The 13,376-nt window shown below is 49.9% G+C and overlaps 1 protein-coding gene across 5 annotated transcripts in view; it reads right to left on the bottom strand.

Moving 5' to 3' along the window:
- ZC3H18 (zinc finger CCCH-type containing 18) overlaps positions 1-11,833 on the bottom strand; it is a 40,529-nt gene extending 28,696 nt beyond the window's left edge. For 2 of the 5 annotated variants that reach the window (XM_072980873.2, XM_072980878.2), the window contains exons 1-6: positions 11,677-11,830; positions 9,514-9,596; positions 6,213-6,856; positions 3,324-3,408; positions 2,391-2,545; positions 1,464-1,556 (exon numbers count right to left, since the gene is read on the bottom strand). In XM_072980873.2, the coding sequence (XP_072836974.2) occupies positions 1,464-1,556; positions 2,391-2,545; positions 3,324-3,408; positions 6,213-6,842 (963 nt within the window). In that variant the 5' untranslated portion in view covers positions 6,843-6,856; positions 9,514-9,596; positions 11,677-11,830. Of the gene's footprint in view, positions 1-1,463; positions 1,557-2,390; positions 2,546-3,323; positions 3,409-6,212; positions 6,857-9,513; positions 9,597-11,610 lie in introns of all 5 variants that reach the window. The other 3 variants (XM_072980874.2, XM_072980876.2, XM_072980877.2) reach the window with 3 other exon arrangements.
- Between the last annotated feature and the right edge of the window lie 1,543 nt (positions 11,834-13,376).

Below are 13,376 nucleotides of genomic sequence, written 5' to 3'. Positions count from 1 at the left end.
GTGGGTGCATGTGGCTTTTTTTTGGCAGGAAACAGGTAAGGAATCCTAATCTGGATGAGGGTCTCACAACGGTTTTTTTTTTCTTCAAAATGCAAGCAGAGTGTTTTAAGCACTCTTTTTAGAAAAAACGTTTTCTTAAGATCTCTGTCTTAGTCCCCATCTGCTGATCTTGATGAAGTTTTTCTTTCCTCATAATTATTCCAAGCTTACAAAAAAAAACACCACCAGTGATGTAAACAACATATACGTCAACACCTCAAAAACACCCGTTGTTCTTGGGCTGGTGCTTTAGCATTAGAACGTTATGTTCCCTCGCTCTGTCCCTGCTTGCTGGTTGGTCCTGTAAGACTTCCAATCGTCAGACTCCATGCTTCTAAATACATCATTTCGACGTACACAGATCTGCTTTTATTGTCCCATGCATGGTTATGGAACGTGGGGCAGCACCTCCTGGTTCAGCCATGCAGGCACGCCATGTACCATCACGTGCTGTGGCTGCGCACACCACAGTGACCCCATGGGGACTGGAAGACAAGTGATATTAGCATACAGATGACGTAGCTTTTGCCTCATCATGTTTTGAAGCATAAGCTGTGCAGCAACCTCAGGCCCTTTTTTTAGAAACATACATGGCACTTCGTTAGTTGAGCTAATATTTAGACAGGATTTCCTACGGAAATTGCTCTCAATGAAAGAGATCGCTGCACCTAATCTGGAACACATTTACGCGTCACTGGGAAAATCACTTCCTTATTAATACAGGGTGTCACTCAGCGGCAGGGTGCCTGATGCTTCCCATGCAAACAAGTCCTATCTGCAGTGCTTTCAATGAAAGAATCACAAGACCCCAGGCTAGGGTCACCACAGCAGCCTGGGAGTGTGGCTGCCAGGTTGAGTAAATATGACCTTGCAAGGTAGGCCAAGGGTCTGCCCCCCCACTAACCCTCCCGGCCTTCAGTGTGGAAAGAGAGGGGGTGAGACACCTGAGGTCCGAAGCAGCCATGAACGGAATCACAAAACCAAATGGCTGGAAAGGCTCCGAAAGGCCATCGGGCCCAGCCTTCTGCCAGCAGAGGCATCCGTGAGGAAGCATCCCTGACAGAGGGACACACACTTTTTGTTTCGAAACCTCCCAAGGAAGGAGCGCTCATGCCCTTCTAAGGGGATCTGTTCCTCTACCAAGCCGCTCCTAACAGCAGGACGTTTTTTTGAAAGCCTGAATTTCCCTTCTTCTCACCTTCATCCATTTGTTGATGGAAATTCCAGTTCTGACCCAGCAGGAGAAACTCTGCGGTGGTCCACAACCGGGAGCTTCTCCTTTCCTCCCTTAGTAAATGGGTGGTGAAGGAAAAGAGGGCACACGACCCTCAGCCACCAAGCCTACAGCTTGGGAGGCTCTGTGAATCTCCTGCAAAAACAGAAAACTCTTCTGCTTTCGCTTTGCTCTCCAACAGCCTCTTTACCTCTTTTGCGTTACGGAGTCCTCGCTCCCAGGCGCTTTCGGTTGGAGGCTCCGGCGGTGGTGGGGGCAAGATTTCATCGACAACTGGCCCTCCCTGTGGGAAGAAACATCCTGGAGTAAGGAGACAGCCCTTCACCTTCTGGTCTCACTGCCGACCCTTCCGGCAAAGAGGTGGAGCAAGACCACAACTCTCCCTACTGGCCTTTGACACCTTTTTTTTGCTACTAGGATGCTTCTTACTAGATACTAGGATTTTAATGTTTTACCTATCGCTATTTGATTTATCACTTATTTACTACCTCTCTACACCACCATTCCACCAGAGTGCTGCTCAAGACGGTTCACACACAACATAAAGCACAATGGACAGAGCAGATCAAATAACTGCAAAAACGGCTAAAATTGAAAACCAGTTAAAATAATTGCAGTTAACTGCTTTTCTGTTATTCTCTCTCTCTCCCTCCTGTTTTTCATTATGCACTAGCTGCTGGCTTGAGTTTTCTTTTTCCACGGGACAGAAATGCAAAACAGCAAGATACCAACAATAACAGCCGCACAGAATTCTCCTTACACCCACGTTCTGTTTCCGCCAAAGTATAGATTACTTATTTGGCTACTTACCTTTGGCTTCCACGATAGTGACAACAGGTAAATTAATTCATGTTTCTGGTGTTTTTCAAAATTATATATCAGCTGCAATGGGGGATGAGTGTGTTTGATTTGTAACACAACCCACCAAAGGGATCCATCTCAGAATATCTGTACTTCATGTTTTGCTTCTTATCCTTTTAATTGCCATTCTTCTTATTTGCAAAGGCTACAGAACAAGGCATATGTGCAGGGCAGATACGTACAGGAACTACCTCAGCATCATGGATTAAACTAAAATGGCTTTCCCCCCTCTTTCTCATAAGTGCTATGGCTATACCCAAGGATTGGCCGGCATCAGAGGGTGAGGACCGGGACCGATGGGTGGCGCGCCATTGGGTGGGAAAGGATCCGGCTTGGAGATCAAGGAGTAGTTGCCTTTGTCGTTCACGCCAGGATGAATAAACCGGCAGTTCATGCCCCAAGTGCAATGCCCTGTAGTGGGGGGGGGGGGGGGAGAGAGACGAAAAAAACACAACACCACTGTAGAGTGATGATACACTAGATTGTCAACAACATGAAGGATATCTTTTCAGCTTTTGTAGGTGCGTGCATGCCAATTCTTCCAAAGCAAATACTGAAAAACCTTTCCAGGGATACTTGAATGGCAGAGTAAAACAGCAGGATAAAATTAAGATCCATAAAAAAATTTTTTTGCAAAATTCAACTTGTAATGCAGGGCAGTATGAAAGCCAGTATCACAGATAAAAGAGAGAGGAGGAGACCATCTACTTGTCACTCACTGTCTCACTGACAGCTGGAAGGAAACTAGGTTGCATTCAAACAGGTAAAAATGCCTGCTAACCATGGCAGCTGAACAAAACTTCCATATTCAAGGGCAGTCGATCACAAAATGTTGAGAGCTGTCAAATGGTTGACTGCTGCTTCCCTCTGCCTTCTTTGTGGGCCCTCTGGAATCGTGGCAAAGCCCCAAATACCAGGCGGACTGAAGAATAAGAACCGCTGCCCACTTATAGAGACACAATAACAATTACGTGAACTCAACTGGGTGTGATCCAACAAGGGTGTCCCTACAGCATTAGGTTGGAAAGCCTTTAGCAATGCTCCCTGCAACAACCTTTGATCTGCTGTTAACTACATCACAGGGAGAAGCTACACCAGGTAACGCTGTCTGCAGAAAGGCCACACGCACCAGGAGAGCAGACGAGAGAGGCCTCCGTCCACAGAGCTACCCATGTAGGCTCAGCCCTACCTTTCACAAAGAAGCGGCAGGTGAGCCTTGGCCTCATTTTCCTGTCACTGGGGTCTTTCACCTCTCCCTCTTCCAGATCGTCATCCTGAAAGAGAGCGGGGGGAGGGGGGAGAACGACAGGAGTTTCAAATGCAGAAGCTACTACCGCAACAGACCAGCCTAAGAAGAGGTTCACTGCAAACCTTCATCCCCGATGACTGAAGCGGCCAGGAAGCCACATGATGGGAAATCATGGAGACAGGCATCGACCTTGTCCCCTTGCTCCTCAGCAGGCGAAGGGTGGGAAGGGGTCGGCTGGCCAGAAGAGACAGACACCAGCCCCATTTCTCCCACTGCTCCCTTTGCCTCGCTGCCCTTCTCTGCTGCCTGCGGGGAGGAATCTGAAAAGGCTCGGGCCACAGGGAAGGCCCAGTCAGCAAGCTCCATACAACCGGGATCAAGACCTGGTCCTTTCACTTCCCAGCTGTTTGCTCACTGACAAACACACAAAGAGCGCTCTTTCTCTGACGCTACCAAAGATTTAAGACACTGTCAAAAACTGGGTTTTGTTTTGTTTTAAAGTAAAGTTTTTAAAAGTTTTTTTTAAAAAGCCTTTGCACTCGGAAGCAGGTAACTTTGCCCCAGGATAAGTTAACATGGGATGAAACAATGCCTCTGCCACCTCCTCCTGCTGCTGCTGTTTCCACTCCAATGCCCAACCTCAGAGAGACGCTTTATTGCTGGGCTCCTCCTCTTTGTCAAGCTGTAGGATGCCGAAGGCACAGATGAGGTTCCACCCTATTAAGCTTACAGGCAGCCTGTGTCACCTTTCGGAGAGGAAGTTAAAGCCATTTTGCCATTCGCTGTCACAACATTCCCATCCACCACCACCACCACCACCCGCATGACAGGCCTTTCATCTGGGAAGCACAACTCTGAATGTCAACGTGGCAGGGCTCTCTGACTTTTCACTCTGAATACGGAAAGCCATTTGCTGGAAGAGAGAGACAGAGAGCAAGAGCAAAACCTGGATTTTTTAAAGGACTGCTGTCACTACTCCTCAGTCAGAAAGATCAAAACAGAGGAGAGGCTAGAGAGCTTACACTTTAAATTAGTTTGTGGGCTACAAAGACCATCCAAAATGGGGGTGGGGGTGGAAATGGCCAGAAGTCCAGCCCTGGTGTGAAGTGTGGAGATCCTTTGGTGTAGGGGTGTGGATGGGTGGGGGTTGCGGTTTATTTAAAATGGGCATTGCTGTTCTTAAGAGGCTTCCTGAAGCAAGAGCTCACCATTTTTGCCAGACAAAACCACTTTGGGGCAATGGGAAATTTGATGGCAACAGGTCCTCAAGAATGGCCTGCCTATTTTTACAGGCATAAGTTTCATTTCCAGCACCTTTTGGAGCAGGGGAGGAGAAGCGGAAGGGCAGTGGAGTGCCCATGCAGCAGGTGGGGCCTGGCCATGGTGGACATGGTCGCAGGACCGGCCTCTGCCCAGGTCTCCACAGAGGCGATGCTTGTCAGATCACAATGCCAACGGCTTGGCATGAAACAGCATTTGTCTCTCCCATGAGAAGGCAAAGGAAGCAGGCCTTAAAAGTCTGGGCTTACATTAAACTATTTTGAAGCTATTTTGACACTTTGGATACAGGCCAAGTTAAAACATTCTAACAAAAACAAGAAGCCCACTCCAAAAGTAAGTTCTTTCAAGGACGCTGCATGACAAGTACGCTGCCACGGGGCAGAGGGGGAGCACCTTCTACTATGCAGAGTGCTGCCTTTTCTGCACCGTTGCCTCGTGGAAGAGGCAACTAAAAACCGGCAGGCAGGAAAAGCTGTGCCTTTCCCTCCCACAGGCTGCTGGCAAGTCCAGCTCTGTTCTCCTCTGTTCAGCCTGCCCTTCCATCCCTTCTCTCCTGCCATGTTTACCATAACAGCTCCAGCCCTCTCCCGGGAGTAAAAGGATTTCTGCCGCACAATCTCAGATGCTCCTGGTTGCCTACAGGGCTTTGTAGACGACTATTTCAGTTTCCAGACAAAAGCGGTGTTCCAGAGGCTAGGTGGAGACATCCCAATTCCACACACACACCCCTTTCCTTGCCTTCAGGGACCAAGTTCTGCAATCACACCACAAGTCCGGTCTTTCTTGCAGGCTTTTCAAAACCAGGTGCAGCCAAGAACCCTCAGAGTCTTCAGCAGCACACTCTAGCTCCAGATGGCGAGAGGTCTCCCTGCATTTCCACGCTGGCCTCCTGACTCCCAGGGCCTCCCAAAGCACCCTCACTGGCAACAGCCCAGAGCACCACCTGGCCTCTGCGAGGCCAGGGCTTTCCCCGGTCCAAGCTGCCCTCCCACCTCCCATTTGAAGAAATCCCACTGTGGCTGAGCTGCTAGCAGTAGAGACAAGCTGTCTTGGCCTGGCTCCCTCAGGACGCTCTAACTTCCTCCTCAAGAGATCCTGTCTTCATCAAGAGGCCAAGAGGTTTGTTTTTGCATTGTGGTTTCACAATGTGCAAAGAATATAATTCACACAGAAATCCTGTTTCTGGATAAAGCATGTGTTTCTGAAGTTGGACTGCTCTGATCCGGCCCAGCTCCAAAGAACTGGAACCAGGGCAGGTCCTTCTAGGAGGAGGTAGGGTTGAAGGCAATTCACAAGGCAAAATTTCTGAGTGTACAGGAACGGGCTGGATGCAAGCCGTCCAATGCACACGCACAATCAAGCTACTTGCTACAAGAAGCAAGAGAGAAAGAGAATAAGAGAGGGGGGGGGAAGCCTCAAGGGACATTTCCTGGAGGAAAGGTGACTGAAGAGAGGCCTTTTCCTCCGTCCAGGGGAACCACAAGGCGAGAGAGGGGCCACCCAAGGAGAGCTTCTGCCTCTGAAGCTTCAGGGGGAGGATGAACTTACGTCAATCTCGCCATCATCAATTTCTCCGTCTTCCTCTTTCTTCTTCTCCTTGGCGGGCTCCTGCCCGTCCTTGTCCTCCTCGCTCTTGGTACCTGATGCCTTCTCATCCCTGGGGGGTTCTTCTGCTCCCTTCTCCTCTTCTTCCTCCTCCTCCTCCTCTCCACCAGCCTTATCGGCCTCGTCGTCAGCAGGAACTGCGCTGGGCTCCTCGGGAACTTCCTCGTCGTAGTCCAGCTCATGCTCGTCGAGTTCCCGGGTGACGGAGGAGGCTTCATCGCCCAGGTCGTTGGCCGGGTCCTCCTCCTCCTCCTCCTCCTCCTCCTCCTCTCCCCTGGCAGAGAGAGGGCCCTTCATCTGCTCATGACTCGGCTCGTTCCCCTCAGAGTCCTGAGACTTGGTTTCGCTGAGGTGGTCCTCTTCATCTGAGCGGTTCTCCTCCTCGTCACTCAAGACCCCGGCGGGGCCTTCGTTCTCCCCCAAACTGGTGCCCGGCCCATCCTCTTCATCCTCTTCAGAGCCGCTCTCTTTCAGGAGCTCGTCGTCAGAGAGCGGCTGCTGGTCGTCCTCCTCTTCCTCCTCCTTCACCTTGGGAGAGTGGGGGTTTGGCTCAGGGCTTTCAGAAACATCCATGAGGGCCTGCTAGTCTGCAAGGGAAGGAAAACTCATTACTAAAAGGGGTAAAAGCAGGTGTGGGGTTATTTCTCATTGACCATTCAGCCCCAATCATTCCGACTTTTCTTAACGGTCAGGTGCAAAGGCTCCCTATGTGTCAAACATTGCCGCTCAAGAGGAAAGACGGATGGGATGGTTTATGGGGGCATCCTTCCAGCAAGGCTGTTCTTCCCTCTCAGATGCCCAGGATTGATGACATAAGATAGCAACCAGGCTCCTTAGGTAAGCCTAGGATGCTGCGATGACAGCATTCTTAGCAAGAAGCCAGTGGAGTTCTGTTTTAGCCATTAAGGTCTTGCTTTGGCTTTTGGTGGGTGACAAGAGTTTAGGACCAAATGGTTGTTTGGTGAAAGGGATGGCTAGAGAAATCAAAAAGCCAGCACGGCCCCTCAAAAGATGCCCAGGAAAAATAAGACGCCTGGCATTTCACCCTGTTCCTGATTCTTTTGCCTGAGAATGCCTCAGCCTTTGGCATTGCCCACAGATCATCGTTTCAAATGCCTGGCACAGCGGCCTGCTCTTCTTCATTCCTGTTTTTTGGTTCATCTTTACTCCTTCCCTCTTCACCGTTGTGTGTGTGTTTGTGTTGTGGGCCACCAAGTCAAAACCAACTCACTGTCACCTCAACAGAGCTTTCAAAGGAAAGGAGATATATGCAGTGCTTTTTATAGTTCTACCTTCCCCATGAGTTTCCGTAGCTGAGCAGGGATCTCCTGTTCTCCCATCATAATAATGCAAAAGTCCTTTGGCAATCGCACCAAAGGAACAATCTCCTCCCTTCATATATGGTTACCAAAATGGACAGTTCTCGTTAAGAAGATACAACAAGAGAAAAACAGGAAGTGGTACATTATTACCGCGTGGGACTTAAGCGAAAGTCAGCAACTCAAACTGTAATAGGATTTAATGTTTACACAACTGCAAAAATACTCCCCCCCTCTGTATCTGTGTGTCTGTCTGTCTGTCTGTGTGCATGAGTGAGTGTATGTGTTTCCTTATGTGGCTGGGAATAAGTATATGCATGTATGTATTAGCTGACAGAATAAAACAGACCAGTTTGGGGTGAGAGTTGTGTTCCAAGGATTCCAGAATATCACACTTCACTGGAAGGTCAAATGAGGGGGGGAAACATTTAGGAGTTTCAAAATGCTATAACTGCCTCTTGCTAAATTACAGCTTGCAACAGGAATGTGCACCATGGGTGAGCTTCCTACAAATTAGCCATTTAGATGGCTCTTAAAGGCCAAAGAAAAGATCAGAAACCTCCATGACCAATAAGTTTGAAGTACTAGCTGTTCTCAAATTAAGTTTGAAAATTATTTCACAAATTCAAAAATCAACCTTTTTTCTGATCACAGATGTGGCAGCTTGTCTACAATCTGAAAGATCCAACATAAAAGATCAACATTAACAGGTTTAAAGAAATGTACAAACCACCTGAGGGAAACAAGCCCAGACATTTGTTTCCCAGGCTGGCTCAAACAGAGAACTGAAAGCCCAAAGCAATTCAAGAGAACCTGATTGAGGCTGGGATACTTTCACAGAATGCACTGCTGAATGCAAAAACTAATATCTGAATGTATTTTAAAACTAACTCATCAAATGATTTTGCTTACTCACTGTGTTAACATCCAGTAGGCAATACAATTAGCTTATAACCTCCCTGGGACACAAAACATTTGCAGACAATCAAGAATATCCCTTGTACAGGGGAAAAAAATCAGAAAATCTGGTGGAATCTTTAAGATGTAGTAAGTTTTTACACAACATATGCTTTATCAGACTCTTGTGCAGAGTGGAAAGGAACATTTGTGAGTTTAATTTCCTAAATGTTATCCCAGCGAGCCATGTCTTCTTCCTTTTGCTAAGCCTAATTAGTTTAATATATTTGTTATCTGAGCAGGACTGAAAGCCTGGATTTTACTGAGCTTTTTGGCAGAAATACTATATTTACTGGTAGTAAGCCACATTGAACTCAGCAGGGATTTACATTTGAGTTGAATATGTGCAAAACTGCTAGCAAGGTGATCAATCATTTTGTTTTGCTGCTACTTTTAAAGATTGTTACTACAGGTAACTACTTTAGTCATTATACACACTCTGCTTTGTGAGTTCCTTTTTTAACTTTAAAGGCAAAAGCCTAAAACAAGGAAACAAAAATAATAACCCAATCTTAACAATATACTGTCTGGCTAACAATGGACATCTACTATTTTTACTGCCCTAACCATATCTGCTTAAGAAAAACAAGCACCTCATGACCTCTTGGAATCTACTGATTCATACAAGGACCAAGAAAACAACACATGTCATGATCAGAAGAAACTGACGGGAAGAACTGGAGCTAAACTGGAGAACAGTGCCCTTAGTAACCTAGAAAGGGTACAATCTGTCTTGACAACCCATTTCTTCCAAACCCAGAGAGCTGTTCTGTGGCTAAATGTTACTTATCTTGGCTTGTGCTAATGATAATTTGCACTAATTTAGAATACACATCAAAGTACCCAGGTTTTTAGAAGATGCTTTCTGCTCCAAGGCTGATAACCACAAGTGAAACTGAGAATTACAACAGGTCAGAGACACGTTGTAATTCTAAGGAGACCTGCCTTGGGTTATAGCTACAACTCACCTGCTGGCCCACAGAGGTAAGTCACTCTCTCACAGGCTCAGCTCCTTCTTCTTTATGCAGTGCTGCTCTACCTTAAAAGACCCCTGGAAGGTCAGGAAAAAGAACTATGTGAACTATTTACAAGAGCAGCAATTCTGTTAATGTGCTGAGAGCTGACAACAAAACTGCTAGAACTAATCTTGCTCCTTCAGTTACTCAAGGGCTTCCCATAACTACCAGTTAGCAAGAGCTACCTCCCAGGGCATGTACAAAAGGCTGTGGGCTTGATTCATTCCACAGGGCCTTGGGAAGAAGAACTGGGAGAGAAGTCTCTGCCAGACGTTGTCAATATAGAGAGGAAAACAGGCCAAAAGGAGCAATGGTTTAACTCAGTGCATGCAGAAGCAAGAAAGAAAGCATTTGAATCCCTAGATGTTTTCGCTTGTAACTCCCATCATGGACAACCAATAGGAAAGGGTAAAGGGAACTGCAGTCCAGCATAGCTTGAGGACCAAAGTTTCTCCAGGCCTGGAAATCCAAAACATCTAGATCAGTGGTTCTTAACCTTTGTTACTCGGATGCTTTTGAACTGCAACTCCCAGAAACCCCAGTCAGAACAGCTGGTGGTCAAGGCTTCTGGGAGCTGCAGTCCAAAACTCCTGAGTAACCCAAGGTTAAGAACCAGTGATCTGGATTCTTCTCCAGTTAGGAAAAAAAAAACCCTAGGCAACTGGGCATCCACCCAAGATCTCAGAATCTGCCTGCAAAGGAAAGGAAGACAGTATGGACTTGGATGGATTAAACACCACCCCTGGCATATACGGCAGCTTCACAGGCTCACCAAAAGTATCCACATCTTGGCTCTAGTCTAGTGCATCTATGTTGCTTGCAGAAGCAGACAGGGCGAACCCCTGCCTTTTGCACCAAAAAAGTCATAGGAGGCAGAGCAAAAAAACCAGCCTTCCTCTGAGAACTGTCGTCAAAGAGAGAAGACTGTGGCTCAGTGTATCAACAGACTAACCTGAACCTGGTAGGAAGGGTCAGTTGCAGGAGGGTGACTGTTTAGTAGCAACAGGCATGGAGAATGCCCTAGATTTAATCCACAGCACAGTCCCCCATTATGGAAGACCAGAGTCCACACACAACCAGCTCAGTCATAGAAGGCAATGGCGGGCTTGTGAGAACTGCTGGAAGGCAGCTAAAAACGAAAACTTTTTACACCCTATGGGGTGACAGGCATTTGGTACTAAGGGGGGGATGTGTCTCAGAGTAGATTCTAGCACAGAAGATGTCAGGGAGCAAGACACGGACTTGCAGGGAAATTTCCCTCAACAGCCCATGTGCTGGTGGCACAGTCACCAAAAATATGCCTTGAAATACAAACCTGGAGTCCAGTCAAATTTCAGGGTCATAGAGATTCCTTGTTAGCATGGCTCCTCGAGCTGTCCTGAAAGGAAGCCCACTTAGGAGGCAGCCCCCCTCCCACACACCACAACACACACACACACACACACACACACACACACACACACACACACACACACACACACACACACACACACACACACACACACACACACACAACAAGAGAGCTGAGAGAGGCTTTTCTGCAAAGGGTCTCCTCCTCCTATTCTTGATGCTGAGATTGGTTTCAAGGTTCCTGTTAATAAAGCCCATCATCCCCCCCCCGCGCCCATCATCATCCCCGCTACCCGCAACCAAGGAGTCCCCCTCTTCTTTCTCCCCAAAGGCCACTTACATCCACACTTCTTGGAGGAGGAGGAGGAGGAGGGGGAGGCCTAGGGCACCCCACCCGAGGGGGAAGAGGAGGGGAGGCCAATGAGGAGGACAAGGGAAACCACCCCCGCGACAGACAGACAGACTCTCTCTCACACTCACACTCACACACACACACACAACTCGGGAGCCAGACCGACTGACCGACCCTCCCTCCGCCCCCCCTTCCCGCCCGCCCTCCTGGAGGGGCCCGTGACGTCACCCGCCGCCTCCCCACAGAAAAGGGAGGGAGGGAGGGAGGGGGGAGAGCCCCTCCCCCTCCCGGCCCCTCAGTAGCGGCGGCGCTAGCCGGGCCCTCCCGGCCCCCTCCCGGCCGCCCACCTCCGGTCCTGCGGGGCCCGAGCCACAGGCCCCCTCCTCCCTCACGAAGGCCCCGGCGCCCCTCACCTAGAGGGTCGGGGAAGGGACCCGGGAGGAGGGGGGGGAAGAAGCGGCTCCGGGGGCGGCGGCGAGGCGCGAGACGGCGAGGCCTCTACTGGCGGCGGCCGCGGAGGAGTCGGGCGGCCATGCCGTGACGTCATCCGGGCGCGACGTTGAGGCGGCTGGCCGGCCGACGGGCCGAGCGCGGGTTGGGGCGCGACCGTGCGCGCACGCGCGGCTGGGAGCCGGCCCCGTGCGAGGGTGAATGGAAGGAGGGGCAAAGAGGGCGTGGCCGAGCTGCGGGGAAAGAGAAAGGAAGGCGGGAGGGGGATGAATCTGTCTCAGTTGAAGCCAATCATAGGAGGCGGAGGGCGGAGCGAGGATGGCGCACGCGCAGTGTGTGTGTGGGGCCTCCCAACTCCGGAAGTCTTTCCCAGCCCGTGGGCGTCACGAGCGCGTCAGTCGTCCTCTGGCAGCAGGACCCTGGGGCGTGGATGATGGGTGGTGTAGTCGAACACTCTGGAGGGCGCCCAAGGTGATGGGCAGCCGAAGGGACTCTGAGCGTGTGCAGAGGGCCCCCTTGAGCCTCCTCACCTCCCCCGCCCCTTCTTTCCCACCTGGGGCAGGTGCACGTGGCCACGTGACCCAAGGGGAGAACCCCCCCCCCGCAAAAAACACCCCTCCCCAAATCCGGGAGACCCTCGTGTCGCCTAGAACTGCCTCGGGCCCTTGGCAAGGGGAACGGAGTCTCTCGGGTGGAGAGCCTGGCCGGCAGAGAAGCAGGGAAGACAATGCAAACAATAAAAATACGTAATAATAATAAAAAAAAGATCAAGCAGCCAAGACTCCCCCTGAAATGCAAAAAAGGGGGGGTGGGTGGGAAGGGTCCCGTGAGGAGAAAGAAGCAACACACGCGGATCCTTCCTGGTGCTTCAGGTGGAGGAAGGAAGGAAGGAAGGAAGGAAAGGAAGGAAGGAAGGAAGGAAAGGAAGGCAGGTAGGAAGGAGAGAGAGAAGGAAGGAAGGAGCTGATGATAGGTGGGAGGAAGGAAGGAAGGAAGGAAGGAAGGAAGGAGAGAGAGAAGGAAAGGAAGGAGCTGATGATAGGTGGGAGGAAGGAAGGAAGGAAAGGAAGGCAGGTAGGAAGGAGAGAGAAGGAAGGAAGGAGCTGATGATAGGTGGGAGGAAGGAAGGAAGGAAGGAAGGAAGGAAGGAAGGAAGGAAGGAAGGAAGGAAGGAAGGAGAGAGAGAAGGAAAGGAAGGAGCTGATGATAGGTGGGAGGAAGGAAGGAAGGAAAGGAAGGCAGGTAGGGAAGGAAGGAAAGAAAGAAAGAGAGGAAGGAAGGAAGGAAGGAAAGGAAGGCAGGTAGGAAGGAGAGAGAAGGAAGGAAGGAGCTGATGATAGGTGGGAGGAAGGAAGGAAGGAAAGGAAGGAGCTGATGATAGGTGGGAGGAAGGAAGGAAGGAAAGGAAGGCAGGTAGGGAAGGAAGGAAAGAAAGAGAGGAAGGAAGGAAGGAAGGAAGGAAGGAAGGAAGGAAGGAGGACCTCTTGGCTAAAACCACCCGGGAGACATGCTTTGGATGCAGATGCTCTTGCTGCTGCAACTCCTCGCTTAGAGCGGCTGCAATCCATCCAGGGCGACTGGAGCCGTCATCCTGCTCGGTGTGTGGTAGGAGGGGAAGGGCTCGCACGGAGAGAGGCAGAATTTGGAATGGCTTTCACCTGAA

This window comes from Pogona vitticeps, chromosome 10 (genome assembly GCF_051106095.1).
Source record: "Pogona vitticeps strain Pit_001003342236 chromosome 10, PviZW2.1, whole genome shotgun sequence".
NCBI classification, from domain to species: domain Eukaryota; kingdom Metazoa; phylum Chordata; class Lepidosauria; order Squamata; family Agamidae; genus Pogona; species Pogona vitticeps.
Note: the sequence above shows the minus strand (reverse complement) of the source record. Positions and strands in the feature narration are given on the sequence as shown.